This window comes from Pseudophryne corroboree, chromosome 2 (assembly GCF_028390025.1).
Source record: "Pseudophryne corroboree isolate aPseCor3 chromosome 2, aPseCor3.hap2, whole genome shotgun sequence".
Lineage (NCBI taxonomy): Eukaryota > Metazoa > Chordata > Amphibia > Anura > Myobatrachidae > Pseudophryne > Pseudophryne corroboree.
In genome coordinates, this window is record NC_086445.1 from 704,000,481 (window position 1) to 704,015,944 (window position 15,464).

The 15,464-nt window shown below is 47.8% G+C and overlaps 1 protein-coding gene across 3 annotated transcripts in view; it reads left to right on the plus strand.

Moving 5' to 3' along the window:
- LOC135045595 (complement decay-accelerating factor-like) overlaps window positions 1-15,464 on the plus strand; it is a 449,130-nt gene that overhangs the window by 393,011 nt on the left and 40,655 nt on the right. For all 3 annotated transcript variants that reach the window (XM_063955314.1, XM_063955312.1, XM_063955313.1), the window contains one exon: window positions 4,110-4,139. In XM_063955314.1, the coding sequence (XP_063811384.1) occupies window positions 4,110-4,139 (30 nt within the window). The remainder of the gene's footprint in view (window positions 1-4,109; window positions 4,140-15,464) is intronic.

The window sequence follows — 15,464 nt, forward strand, 5'->3', positions numbered from 1 at the left end:
AGTCGGTGTATCTGTTCCCTCCACTTCCACTAATACCAAAAGTTCTCAAGATCATCAGAAGAAAAAGGGTTCGAGCAATTCTCATTGCTCCAGACTGGCCAAGGAGGGCTTGGTATCCAGTATGGTGGCCAATCCCGGGATTGGGATCGGCTGGATCCCGGGATTTAGGCCCAAAAATGGCCGGGATTCAAACCCGGGATTGGAAGCTCCAATCCCGGGGATGGAGGGATCAGCGTTGAGCGTCCACAGGACGCTCAAACGCTGCCCGTCTTCCTCCTTCCGGGTCGCCAGCGCAGCGTGAGAGGTCACGCTGCGCTGTCAGCTGCTGATGGGAGCCGCCAGCAGCGTTCGCAGAATGTTCCCCTCCCGCCTGCCCCCGGAATATGGTGAGTTATAGTGCGGGGTGGGGTGGGGTGAGGGGGCGGCCACCTTGGTAAAAGCCAATCCCGGGAATCCCGGGATTGGCCATTTTTCAATCCCGATACCCGGGATTGAAAAAATGGCCCGGGATTGGCTTCCCTAGTATCCAAATCTTCAGGAGTTATTACTGGAAGATCCTCAGCCTCTTCCTCTTTGCGAGGACCTGCTTCAGCAGGGGCTGTTTATTATCAAGACTTACCGCGGCTGTGTTTGACGGCATGGCTGTTGAGCGCCAGATCCTAGCCCGTAAGGGTATTCCCAATGAAGTCATTCCCACACTTATTTTGTCCAGGAAAGGGGTAACGTCCAAACATAACCATTGTATGTGGAGAAAATATGTATCTTGGTGTAAATCCAAAAAGCCTCCAGCGGTGGAGTTTCAATTAGGACGTCTTCTCCTATTTCTACAGGCGGGTGTGGATTCTGGCTTGAGATTAGGGTCTATCAAGATCCAAATTTCGGCCTTGTCCATTTTCTTTCAGAAACAGTTAGCTTCCCTTCCTGAGGTCCAGACGTTCGTGAAGGGGGTTCTGCGCATCCAACCTCCCTTTGTGCCATGGGATCTTAATGTGGTGTTGCAGTTCCTTAAATCGGACTGGTTTGAGCCTCTACAAGAGGTAGAGTTGAAGTTTATCACTTGGAAAGTGGTCATGCTGTTGGCCTTGGCCTCAGGCAGACGAGTGTCTGAAATAGGGTCTCTGTCACACAAGAGTCCTTATTTGATTTTTCATGAAGATAGAGCTGAACTGCGGACGCGTCAGCATTTTCTTCCAAAGGTTGTGTCTTATTTCCATATCAACTAACCTGTGGTGGTGCCAGTGGCTTCTGACACCTCAGCCGTTTCAAAGTCCTTGGATGTCGTCAGAGCGTTGAGGACTTATGTTGCAAGAACGGCTCGTATAAGGAAAACAGAATCTTTGTCCTCTATGACCCCAACAAGTTTAGGGGTCCTGCTTCTAAGCAGACTATTGCGCGCTGGATCAGAGGTACCATTCAGCATGCTTATTCCACGGCAGGATTGCCGTTACCGAGTTCGGTAAAGGCCCACTCTACAAGGAAAGTGGGTTCTTCCTGGTCAGCTGCACGGGGTGTCTCGGCGTTGCAAATTTGCCGAGCAGCTACTTGGTCAGGGGCAAACACGTTTGCTAAGTTTTACAGGTTTGACACCTTGGCTGCTGACGACCTTCAGTTTGGTCAGTCAGTTCTGCAGGAACATTAGCACTTTCTCGCCCGTACTGGGAGCTTTGGTACATCCCCATGTTACTAAAATGTACCCCAGCATCCTCTAGGACGTAAGAGAAAATAGGATTTTAATTACCTACCGGTAAATCCTTTTCTCGTAGTCCGTAGAGTATGCTGGGCGGCCGCCCAGTGCTCATTTTTCCTGCAGAATTACATTTTATCTTTTTACACAGGTTCTCATGTGTTAAGAAGTTCACAGCTGTTGCTGTTGCGTTATGCATGCACGTTAGCATGGGTTATGTTGAAAGCCATGTTAGGCGGCATGTTTTGTATGGTGTGAGCTGGTGTGAATCTCGACACTAGTTTAATGTCAATTCTTCTCTCAAAGTTGTCCGTCTCCTCGGGCACAGTTCCTATACTGAGGTCTGGAGGAGGGGCATAGAGGGAGGAGCCAGTTCACACTGTTGAAAAGTCTTAAAGTGACGAATGCTCTTGCGGAACCGTCTATACCACATGGTACTAAAATGGACCCCAGCATCCTCTACGGACTACGAGAAAAGGATTTACCGGTAGGTAATTAAAATCTTATTTTTTTCCGATGTTTCACCGTTTTTTTTTTTACAGGCTATCCAGATGGATCGCCTGTAAAAAAAAAAAACCTTTCTCCCGAAAACACACAGGTTCAGTGAAACCTGTGTGTTTTCGTGTAAAACAGCCCCGTTTTCGGACGAAAACGGGTCTGTTTCCGGGGATTCTGCTTCGCCTGCCGGAGGCAGGTGAAACAAACTCCCCGATAAGCCGTGGCACGTGCCGGCTTATCGGGGCTAATTAGATAGCCCCCGGCAGGACAATTAGCCCTGGTGAAACACCGGGGCTAATTGGATATCCCCCTTTATCTCCGTCCACTTGATGAGATCTATTCATGTAAGAATGCAATGTTTAGGTTTAACTTTTCACTAAACATCGCATTCTTGTTTCAGGTTTTTTTTTTATATTTTAAACGCAATTTGTTAATACTTACCTGTCTTTTCAGGGCTGGGGCTTTTCTGCGCATGTGCGGTGTGCTTCCTGCGTCCTGGTGTCTTCTGTGCGTGCACTGTTGAATGAGCACTGCAGCGGCGGTGGGACACTGTAGAACTGAGGAGCGGGGATCGAGCCAGCAAACAGAGCAGGACAGTCAGCAGCGGTGGCAGGGTGCCGGTCAGAGTGACAGTGTGGTGGGGGAGAGAGCCGGCAGCAGGCTGCTAGAGCGGGTGGGGGGAAAACAAGGGGGCATTGGGGGCAATAAGAAGGAGGTGACCCGGCATATGCATATGTCGGGACACCTTATAGCAGCGGCGGGGGTAGGAAAGCTGCGAGAGGTCACCGGGCAATGAGGTTAACAGTCAGGAGGAGGCCCGGCATATGCATAATTGCATATGCCTTGAGCTCCTCTGATTGGCTGGCAGCAGAAAAGGGAAAACCGGGAGGAAGCGGGGAGACAACAGTCTCCGCTGCGCTTCTCCATTCTGCAGCCTTGCTATGCTATCTTGAGGTGGGGAGTGGATTTTGAGAAGGGAAGCGGAAAGCTGAGCTCCTATTAATTGCTCTCCCTATGCTAATGTATGGGAAAGTGATCCTGATTTCTCCTCAGTAACCCCTTCTGTGAGTAGGAGGTACCAGTGAAAAACGCTGTTATCACTGATATAGGGCTTTTCACTGCTACATGAATAGACCCCCATCTCTCTCCAAGGATTAGTACATAGACTCGCATGTATTTTACCAGCTTAGTTATACTGTAGAGCATAGTAGCTTGTGCCCAGCTTCGTATGGTTGCTTAGCAACAAACGGGCACTGCGGCATCAATATGCACTGCACAGCCCTCTACTTACGGGTAGGGTTAGCGTGGAGTTCCACTTTCCTGGTATACTCTGGAAGGCAGCTAATGGTGCTATTTAAGGCAAGCACTTGCTGTATAACAGTAGCTCAGCTGCGGAAACAATAAACGCATCTCAATCCTGAAATGTCGGCCTGCAGGAAGTGAGATATTATGCTATTATGCTGCATGAATACAGTTTACCTCTTCTTTTTTTGTGATTACTTCTAACTTTATGGTGTTGCTATTGCTTATGCATTCTACAATATATGGAAAGTTTTAAAACAATTTTCCATTGTTATGCTATTACCATAATCAGGCATGATTTCCAAAGACAGATAAGTCACATGTGTCAGTGAGAGCTGACAGTAGGTAGCTAGCTCTCTGTTGAAATATAAACTCATTGAAGTATGTATGTTTGGAGTGCAGCTGTTAGATTTTAATATGAGAAAATATACCAAGTCTTCTACAGTTAGGGTAGCAGCATCAGAGTAAATATCCATCTGACAATTCAGGGATTAAAACATGAACAGAGGTTTAAGATTCTTGATTCACTGAAATAAGACCATGACTAGGTACACTCACTTATTTGATTACTAATTCATTGTGATGATAATATTCTTAATTCAGTTTTATCTTTTCTATGCTTTAGAAAACCCCGTCTACATTTACATCATCATAGGTAAGTCAGCAAAATTATGATTGACCAATCATTTGGATGAGTTTTGTTGTGTTTGAATGAGTTTGTTCAGAATGTTTTTAATTGAACAAATGTCTGTCTTTACTTAGAGATATATCCTGATACATCTTTGCTTCAGTCGTGCCAAACAGCCCTTCTTGGCACGCTAGGTCGCATGAGAATCTTCTAATGTCTAACGCAGTGCAGCTAAGATGCATGAGTACACCGTGCTGATTCATTTGATATATGACACTAGTATATCTGTGTGTGACAGAGTCTCTGTGTGTTCAAAGTGGTACAATGTAGCAGCAGCAGTAGCATTTTTCCAATACAACTTCTTTTCTGCGCCATATACAGACTCAGTCACACAATATACACATTAATCAGCACAGTCTCCTTGTGTGTCCTAGTTGCATTGCATTAAAACTAAGACGCATTTGCGGCAAAAAAGATGGCCGGTATTAGCAGAGTTGCACAGGACCTGGCGGCTCATTCACGCCATGCATCTCCAGCTTTTGGATTTTTGAGACCTAAGTGCATGATTTTGCATTTTTTGGCATTGAACTGTAATTGCAATGCTCTTGACCATTCCCCTAGTCTAGTCTACCTACTGTAGATCCTCAATCATTTGTTTTACGCCTCCTGGTGTGTCTACCCTGTTGCATACCTTCGTGTCATCTGCAAAAAGGCAAACTTTTCCTCTAATTTAAAAAAACCAACTAATTAAATAAAAATATATTTATTTATTTTTAACTAAAATAATTTTGGATAGGGTTAAATTCATTTTCTTCACCTAGTTTACTCATAAAAAAACAACAGTTTCTGACCTTTTTTTTGGAAAAAAAATCGTCAGTTAAGTGGTTAACTACAACTGTCTTTCTCTAGCATCCATAAGGGATATTGGGGACAGATTAGTACAATGGGGTATAGACTTGTCCAAAGGAGCCAGTGCACTTTAAATTTCTTCCACTGGGTGTGCCGGCTCCTCCTCTCTATGACTCCTCCTACAGGTCAGTTTAGAAAAAAAGTGCCCTCAGGAGAGGATGCACACTCTGCAAGCTCCAGAGTTTTTCTTCAGTTTATTTTAAAGTATTATTTCTTTCAGTATGCTGTTTGGGCAACAGCATACCTGCAATGTGGGAGTTGGGGGGACGGTCAACGTCTTCCTGAGGTACAGAGCCGCTTCCCCGCTGCAGGACCACCATCCTGAGGGGTTGTTTGTTCAGCGGGGAATGGCGCCTTGGCTGTCGCAGCTGCAGCATGCCGCACACCCCTAACATTGCCTGAAGGTGATCATCGTTGGTGAGTACTCGCCGGGGACCCCACTAGGGGGGTCCCACGGTTCACTGTACGGCTGAAGCGCAGGTGAGGCATACAAGTCCCTCCTGGGGGGCACCCGCTGTAGCCCCTGTGTGAGACTGGCTAAAATACATTGTACCAAGCATTTATGTGAGGCTACAAAAATAGGCAGACATGGCCAGTATAAATATAGAACAGTAGTTCCGGCGCCATGGCGGGGGGTGGAGCTACATGAGAGCGGGCTCAGCTGCATTTTGGTGCCTTCCTCTGCATAGCAGCAGCAGCAGCCTCAACAGCTCCTCCGTAACAGTCCCTGGATCACTGGTACCGGGTGTAGAGGGGTAGAGTCGCTATAATGTGCACAAGTAACATCCCTCTGAGGGATTTTTCATAATACAGTCTCACTGTTGTTTACATATATAAAAAAAACTGACAGCCTCACTGGGGCTGTGCAGCGTTGGGTGCGCTGGTGTCCTCTCTTCTGTGTCTCCTCTCACATACAATAGGACAGGCTTGTATTGTATTTCAGGCTGTTTTGTATGTGTATTGTACCTGTTTTTCTTATTCAATTTGGTAAAACAGATGTTATGCAGTGTTTGTAATGCTAGATTCTCCGCTAGTTCATCTTGCTCAATATCATGTAAGAAGTGTAGTCAGTCATCTCAGAATGCTGATAACAATGTGGGGAAGAGTCCAGAGCCCTCCTGGTTGGGGGCTATCAAAACTATGATGTCTGATATGTCATCTCAGCTCACTGCAAATGCAAATAAAACTCAGGAACTGCAACAAGCAGTGGCAAGCTAACTGCTAAACATTCCCCCTGTCTGCTACAGGTGCACAAAAATGTGCTCTACCTGCACTCCTATCAGATACTGATGATGATATACAGGATGATGGAGATGATGTGGACCCCATAAGTGGGGATTCCACCCCTACCCAGGGAATCAAACCCCTCATACTGGCTATTTGGGAGGTGTTAAAGCTCCCCCTGGGGGATGCTAATACTCAGCAGTCATTTTTCCTCCCATAAGACAAACTGACAGTCACATTTCCTGATTCCAAGGAATTGGATGACTTATTTAAAATAGCCTGGAAAAATCCAGATAAAAAATATCAGGTGTCCAAACGTTTTCTGCATACATTCCCCTTTGCCCCTGAAGGCAGAAAATTCTGGGAAGAATCTCCAGCAGTGGATGTCTCAGTCTCTCGCCTTTCTGCTCCGGGCTCTTTTACGGTAAAGGACCGTAAATTGAGGCCACTCTAAAATCTGTCTACACTGCTGCAGGTGTACCTCAAAGACTGGTCATTGCTGGTTGCTGGATGACACATGCAATTCATTCCTGGGCTTCTCAAATTCAGGAAGGTCTTTCGGGTAGTATGACCTTAGTTACTGTAACTTTCCTAAAACATATTCAGGACACGGCAAGAGTCCTCTGTGACTCCCTTAAAGAGATTGGCAATATTAATGCTAGGACCTCTGCTATGGATGTGTCTGCGCACAGAGCCATATGGTTGCATAAGTGGATTGCTGACACTGACTCCAAACGTAATGTGGAATCTCTTCCCTTTACAGGTGAATGGCTCTTTGGAGGTGAATTGGACGCATGGATCTCCAAAGCTACTGCTGGGAAATCCACATTTCTCCCTTCAGGAGCTCCGCCTGCTAGACGTACCTACCCGGGACTGTCTACTCAGTCCTTTCGGTCCTCTAGATTTCGATCTAGGGCCAGGGGGGCCTCCAACGCAGCTAGAGGCACCAGAGGTAAGCCTAAGAAACAAGCCATTGCCGGATCTCAGGATCAGAGCACCAGTTCTGCTTCCGCAAAGACTTCAGCATGACGGTGCCCACCCATCCCGAGGGGATCTCGTGGTGGGAGCTCGGTTATGTCACTACCTGGTGCGAGGAACACACATATCTCTCTGCGGAATTCCACTTGGGAAGATTCCTACGTTTCCTGCAGGCTGGAGTGGATAAAGGATTACGTCTGGGATCCATTAAGGTCCAGATTTCAGCTCTTTCCATCTTCTTCCAGAAGAAGTTGGCTTTTAGGCCGGAAGTTCAGACCTTCTTGCAAGGGGTGCTTCACATACAACCTCCATTCGTGCCGCCTACGGCACCTTGGGATCTGGATGTAGTGTTACGCTTTCTACAGTCCTCCTGGTTTGAACCTCTGATGACGGTAGAAGATAAGTACCTCGCGTGGAAAACGGTGATGTTACAGGCCCTGGCTTCTGCTAGGCGTGTCTCAGAATTGGGGGCCTTGTCGTGAAAAAGTACATACTTGGTCTTTTACGAGAACAGAGCGGAGCTCAGGACTAGACAGCAGTTCCTGCTGAAGGTGGTCTCCGCGTTTCACTTGAATCAACCTATTGTGATTCCGTCCAGTTCTGACAATTCTGCTCCTCCGGAGGCATTGGATGCAGTGCGAGCCTTGAAAGTCCATGTCAAGAAGACGGCTCGGATCAGAAAGACGGATTCCTTGTTCGTGCTGTATGATGTGCGGAAAAAGGTTTGCCCTGCTTCAAAGCAGTCCATTGGTCGTTGGATTCAGCTTACTATCCAACAGGCCTATGCGTCAGCAGCCTTACCTGTTCCACAGTCTCTGGAGGCCCACTCTACCAGGTCGGTGGGCTCTTCCTGGGCGGCTGCCCATGGAGTCTCGGCCCTACAACTATGCGAGGCTGCTACCTGGTTAGGGAAGAACACCTTTGTGAATTTCTACAAGTTTGATACCCTGTCTAAAGAGGACACCCAGTTTGCTCAGGCGGTGCTGCAGATGTCTCCGCACATTCCCGTCCGTTCTGGAAGCTTTGTGACATCCCCATCGTACTAATCTGTTCCCAATATCCCTTAAGGATGCTAGAGAAAATAGGATTTTAAATACCTACCGGTAAATCCTTTTCTCGTAGTCCATAAGGAATATTGGTCGCCCGCCTCTGTGCGGTGACTTTCTGCAGGTTCTCTGTTCTGTGTTTCCTGTTCAGCTGTTGCTGTTAATGTTGCTGGCTAAGTTATATGTTGGGGTGCTGGTGTGTAAATCTCACCACACCTTTTGTTGTTATGTTCCTTCCCTCAAGTATGTCATTCTCCTTCGGGCACTGTTTTTACCTATAACTGACTGGTAGGAGGAGGCATAGAGGGGAGGATCCAGCACACCTAGTTGAAGAAATTTAAAGTGCACTGGCTCCTTTGGACCCGTCTATACCCCATCGTAATAATCTGTCCCCATTATCCTGCAACCAAGGTCTTATGCATTCACCCAAGATCTTAGCCATTCCATGTGCATGTTCTCATTTTTTGTCCTTGCTTTTGTGTTATTTTACTCTCAAACTGGTATAATTTATCGTAACCTCTAGCAATGATTACAGTGGGGAGTCGCAGGCACCCAAGGGAGGGGTCGCAGCAGAGTGACGATGTTGTGCCTGTGCGCAATGAAGTCACAGAGGAAAAAAGGAAAGTAATACAGTGGATGGGGCGCCATCCTTGCAGCTAGAGAAATGGGGCAGCCTTGGTTTTCAAACGATGTGCCCCCCCATCATAGAAGCTATTGCCTGTTGATACTGTAGTTTGATTGCTAGCCAATAGCCTCTACACTACAGAAATTCATTCTCTACCAATCTGAGTTCCATCAACTAAGGGGCACCAATATGTGGAATGGAGAGTCTAGTTTTCTTTGTACATATTTTTGGGTGATCACGTGACTACTGAAAAAATGTATTCTCCACAGATGGGTGACAGCATAACATGTGCTCTAAAAATAATTTTTTCTATAGTGCAGGGTGGCATTGCATTGGCCATGGCCGCAACTAGGGGGGATCTAGGGGGGCATGTGCCCCGGGTGCCGGACTAGAGGTGTGTGTGGTGTGCAGACTTGGGACAACTGGCCAGTACCTAGCAGGAACGAATAAGAGGTCCAGCAGATGGAGCTCCCTGTCATGGCCATGTCCCCTGTTGTGTCAGGACACATATGGAGACAGAGCATACCACCATACCCGGGGGGTGGTGTGGTTATAGTCACTCACACACATGCCGAGTGTGCTGGCAGCGCACTGGACACCGCCATGGTACTGATTCATAGTGATGACTTGGTGTCACTCCCCACCCGCGCTGTACTGAGCGCAGCCTGTGTCTCCCCATACCACGTGGACGGTGATGTTACAGTCCAGCTTCCGCTCCTGCTCCGGAGGCATTATGGTGTCTCCGTCCGCTGCTGCCATGACTCTGAGCCGACAAGGCAACCAGATGTTGAGTTACACTAGCCCTGATCGCATCTGCAGCATCAGGTCTGTGGGTCCAGTGCTGTGCACCCAGGGGTCCTGTCATCCTGGAGTAAGACCTGGTTATGTCATGGTTCCCAGGGACCCTCCTATCCTAGTGTAAGACCCCTTTTTTTGCAGGCTGTCCCTTTTATAAACTGTGGTAGTGAGGGAGTTGGATATAAAATTTATGTCAGAAAAGGGGGGGTGCCAAGTTGCTCTCCTGCCCCGGACGACAGAAATTCTAGTTTCAGCCCTGCGTAGGCAAACGTAAGAGGGAGTTCCGGTTACATAAAAAAAACCTCCCCAGCCCACACCATGACCACAATAACAATATTTGATAATACAATTTTACTAGAGCTGCACAGTGGCCCTCATTCCGAGTTGTTCGCTCGCTAGCTGCTTTTAGCAGCATTGCACACGCTAAGCCGCCGCCCTCTGGGAGTGTATCTTAGCTTAGCAGAATTGCGAACGAAAGTTTTGCAGAATTGCGAATAGAAATTTCTTATCAGTTTCTGAGTAGCTCCAGACTTACTCAGCCATTGCGATCAGTTCAGTCAGTTTCGTTCCTGATTTGACGTCACAAACACACCCAGCGTTCGCCCAGACACTCCCCCGTTTCTTCAGACACTCCCGCGTTTTTCCAAGAAACGCCAGCGTTTTTTCGCACACGCCCAGAAAACGGCCAGTTTCCGCCCAGAAACACCCACTTCCTGTCAATCACACTACGATCACCAGAACGATGAAAAATCCTTGTTATGCCGTGAAATACCTAACTTTTGTGTAAAATAACTAAGCGCATGCGCTCTGCGAACCTTGCGCATGCGCAGTAAGCGACTAATCACAATATAGCGAAAATCGGCAACGAGCGAACAACTCGGAATGACCACCTGTGTCACAAAAAAATATTTAGCACCACCTGTGCATATTTTTAAAAAGAGGTAGTTAGTATGCACCTGTGCACCAACTAGGAGATCTGGAAACATGACCTGTTAGGGGTGCACTGCTATAGTCCATCTATAGGGTTATTATTAATACTGTATAACATTCACTATCCAGTGCATAAGGAGACCAACGTGTACATATATGTCCAATGCAGTACTAAGTGCTTCTGCCACTCCCCCAGATTCACAGATTTGCTCCATTGAGCTGGATTGGTGCACACAACTGAAATAACATTCAACTCAGGCAGAATGGCCCTACTGCCACATCTGTTGTCTCTATTGCTGGCCCTATATATGTCACAATTATGACACATACACTTTGGGGATTATTCAGAGATGAACGCAGATCGCTGCTTACGCAGACAGATCTGCGTTCATCTCCTCACATGCTGGGGTCCTCCCAGCACAAGGCAAGGCCAGCCAGCATGTGTAAGCCCGCCTCCCGATGCATTCGCAATTAGATTGTGGACCCCTCAGAACTTAGGTTGACACCTGGCAGCGCAGCTAGCGGTTGGCGGGCATTTTTTTTATCGGACATCACGCAGCCCCCGAAAATGTCCAGGGCAGCCCCCATTCATATCGCCCGCCCCCAAAAAGACGCCCTTCCAACAGCTGCCACTGTCAATCACACTTCCTACGGCTGGTGCACTTGCGCAGATCACCTGGATGTGGCTGCTGCGAGCGACCGCGGGGCTGCGTCCTGGTCTGATTTAAACCCTTTTATGATATATATTATAGCTGGTTAAGTACTAATATTGCCCTCTTCATGGACTGGCCACACACTCTCACTCTGCCCCTGTAATAATTCACTGTAATAATAAAATTGTGACATCCAGAGTTTTGCAATAAAAGAAGTGTATCTTCTTAAAATAAAGGCATGGCAATCAGAAATTGACTATACAATATCATTTCCATAACCATCATACTTTTTCTCATGTTAGCAAGGTGGTTTAGCATAAAGGGCTCATGTTTTTTTGAGCTCTCCACAAAGTAAAGATGGTCATCGATACTATCAATGACAGAGCAGGCTGGGGGTTTTTTTTTTACCCCTTTCCTTTTTTGATTGACCTGCTCAGTCCCAACTCAAGTCACCTGCTCTAGTGATCGATGATGGTGTAAACCATCAATGGTTTCTTGTTGATGGCTTCATACCAGTCACTGATGGTAACACCTATGGAGACCTTCGAATCCACCCCTACCACACAGTTTCAAGTTCTATGTTCAAGTATTGGCTCTCTTATTCTCAATATGTTTGGGGAAGTGTTTTGCGGGTATATGTATTTCTGCTGCGGGGTACACTGGGCTCCACAAGGATAGACATTGGGGTGTAGAGTAGGATCTTGATCCGAGGCACCAACAGGCTCAAAAGCTTTGACTGTTCCCAGAATGCATAGCGCCGCCTTCTCTATAACCCCGCCTCCCTGCACAGGAGCTCAGTTTTGTAGTTGGTGCCGCAGATAGCATGCACATAACAGAGGGGCTGCTCTGGGCAGCCCTAAGAAGAGCTTTTTTGAGAAGAAAAGTGGAGACATGTCTAGTGACATTCACTGCTGCAGCTCCATCTCTACCCAGAGGCGCTGTACACTCCCGAGCCCTGGTTGCCGGGTAACTACATCAGGAGGCTCCGGTTTTCTTCTGGTCAGGCACACACTACAGGGGTTCTCCGGGATCGCGTGGCCGCGCTTCGGGAGGTGGTGAGTGGGTCCCGCTCGCGGGACCCGTACTTTATCGCGATCCAGCGCGGTCGGTGGGAGGCGGGCCGGCGTGCTGACGGTGGACACTGTGGCAGTACAGGCGATCCCACTAGATCACCAGGGCATGGGTGCAGGTCAGGTTTTCTCTTAAAACCTTTTTATATGTAGCCCGCAGTACCTGGTGGTTTTGCCAGCAGAGGCTTTGACCTGAAGCCCCTCCCCCAGCCCCAGGGCGCCATTTCCAGCAAATGTTCCCACCCTGGAGCTGCATATCTGTCTCTCCCTCACTCCCTGTCAGTGTTTGGGCGCCATTTCTCTCAGCTACACTGTTCCTGGGACTGCTTGGGCAAATCCTCCTTTGTAAAGCCGCCTGGTTGTCAGCGCTGTGACTTTACATGACACTTAAGTATTCTACATGTCAATTAGACAGTGTTAGTTAAGAAAGAGTGCAATTAGTCAGGGTTCTCTAGTACAAGTACCCTGTGATATACATCCAGTTCTTACTGTGCAGTGTTATATCTATTGACCACATAGATATATTTATATAAGCTGGTCTAGTGCAGTATTATTGTTAGTAATAACCTCTGCATTGTATAACTGTGACTATATGTGTGTGCATTAGCTTGCTGAGTGGTTTCCATTTCGTGTCTCTCACTCAACTTGCTATCCCTATATTGTATAACCTGAGGGGGCTTGGTGCGTCAGGTTTTATAATTATATAGGATTTTCACAAGATATACTTTAATACGTATTTTTCTCTGTGATTTTAGTCACCATATCTCTCCTGTATCACTGCTTGTGCTGACTACACTACGCAGGGGTTTGGGTAAGAGGTATTGTGCTGCTGGCAATTGTACTGTGTTACCTGATACTGCAGGTTATATCATGTCTGCTTCTGAAGGTAACGTTTCTGGAGCTGAACACACTGCCGGTGTTGCTGAAGCCGCAGATCCCTATGAGGAGACTATAGCAGCTGTGGGCTCTGGTTCTGGGGGCTCCTTGCCCCCCAGTGGGACTGTGGCAACGGAGGTACATAATGACCCACCGTGGGCCACTTTTTCCACTCTTCTACATACGCTAGTTACTAACTGACACCCCCTATGGGACCTTCTATGCCGGTGCAACCGTATGTGATCCCTGCAGCTAACCCGCCGTGGGCGGATAATTTGTCTGCTCAATTGAAGAAGTTTAACCAGTCCTTGACTACTAAAAAGTCTGACCCTCGCTCGCCTAAGACCAAGGGGTCCTCTAAGCGAGCTCTTATCTCCTCACAATCCACTGCTGTCACTGACACCTCGTCTGATGAAGATGGCGCTTACACTGACCCCACAGATTCTGAAACAGATACTGCAGAGGGGGAGGGTAGTTCACATGTGGATGTACCTGATCTTTTGGAGGCTATTAAGTTGATTTTACAGATTGCGGATGATCCCGAGCCATCCGCCCCTCCTAAGAAACCAGATAGGTTCAAGCGTCAGTAGGTGGTTAAACAAGTTTCACCTCACTCTGACCACCTAGTGGATATACGTCAGGAACCCTGGGTAAACCCTGGAAAGAAGTTTGTGCCTCAAAAGAAGATGCTGGCTCGCTATCCCCTCGCGCCAGAGCTGTCTAAAAACTGGTAAATGCCTCCTCCAGTAGACTCACATGTGGCTAGGATGGTGGTTTCCTCAGCTCTACCTGTCACTACCATCACGTCTCTAAAAGAGCCTACGGATAAACGTGTGGAGGGTTGTCTGAAAGCGATTTACTCCCTCACGGGTGCTGCACAAAGGCCCACTATTGCAGCAACATGGGCTGCAGAGGCTATTGAAGCATGGGCCCTAGAGTTAGAAGCTTTAATCTCTTCTGACCATGCTAGACAATGCTTGTCATATATTGTCACAGCTTCTCACTATATTAAAGAGGCGGCTTCTGATACCGGTATTCTAGCAGCCAAGGCCTCTACTACATCAGTCCTGGCTCGCCGGATATTGTGGCTGAGATCCTGGTCTGTGGATCTGGACTCTAGAAAAACCCTGGAGGTACTCCCTTTCAAGGGAGATATTCTGTTTGGGGAGGACTTAAATAAGATAGTGGCTGACTTGGCTACTGTCAAAACTGCCTGTCTGGCAAGTACCGCTCCTTCTGCGTCGAAGGCTAAAGGTACTTCCTTTCGCCCCTTTCGTCCTTCAGGTAAAGCAAAAGGTCAGGCGTACAACAAGCAGGCCGGCATTTCCAAACCTGGTAAGCCGAAGCCCAAAAGAGCCTGGGCTGCCCGTCAGCCAGCTTCCAAGACCGATAAGCCTGCCGCATGGATCCCAGGGTGGGGGCCGGCTTCTAGGGTATACCCAGGAGTGGTTGAAGACCACTTCAGATGCCTGGGTACGGGAAGTTGTCACTCGAGGTTACGTCATAGCCTTCAAAAACCGTCCCCCTCATCGATTTTGCCTGACAGACGTCCCGTTGGACCAGACAAAGGCAAACACTCTACATTCGGTGGTACAGACCCTCCTGGATACAGGAGTCGTAGTACAGGTGCCTCTTGCTCAGAGGGGCCGGGGGTACTATTCTCCGCTGTTTCTGATCCCGAAACCGAATGGGTTTGTGAAAGTTTCCAAGTTCCGTATGGAAACCCTTCACTCTATAGTTCTGGCCTTGGAACATGGGGACTACATGGTCTCCCTGGACATACAGGATGCTTACCTGCATATTCCTATAGCAGTGTCACATCAGCAATACCTGAGGTTTGCGATTGGCAACCTCCATTACCAGTTTCGGGCGTTACCTTTTGGTTTAACTACAGCTCTGCGAGTCTTCACCAAAGTTATGGCGGTGATGACGGTGGTACTCCGCCGTCAAGGGGTCAGGATACTGCCGTATCTCGACGACGTGTTAATCCTGGCAAATTCCCCAGAACTTCTCCTACGTCATCTGGATATGACTGTCCAGTTTCTACAAGCCCACAGATGGATCATCAACTGGAAGAAATCCTCCCTGGTCCCTGCTCAGAACATGGTGCACCTGGGAGCGCTATTGGACACTCACAACCAGCGGTTGTTCTTGTGTTAGGAGAAAGTCCTGAAGCTTCAGGACAGGATTCGTTGCTTCCTTTCTTGTCAGCAAGTGTTAATACATTCGGCGATGCAGGTGCT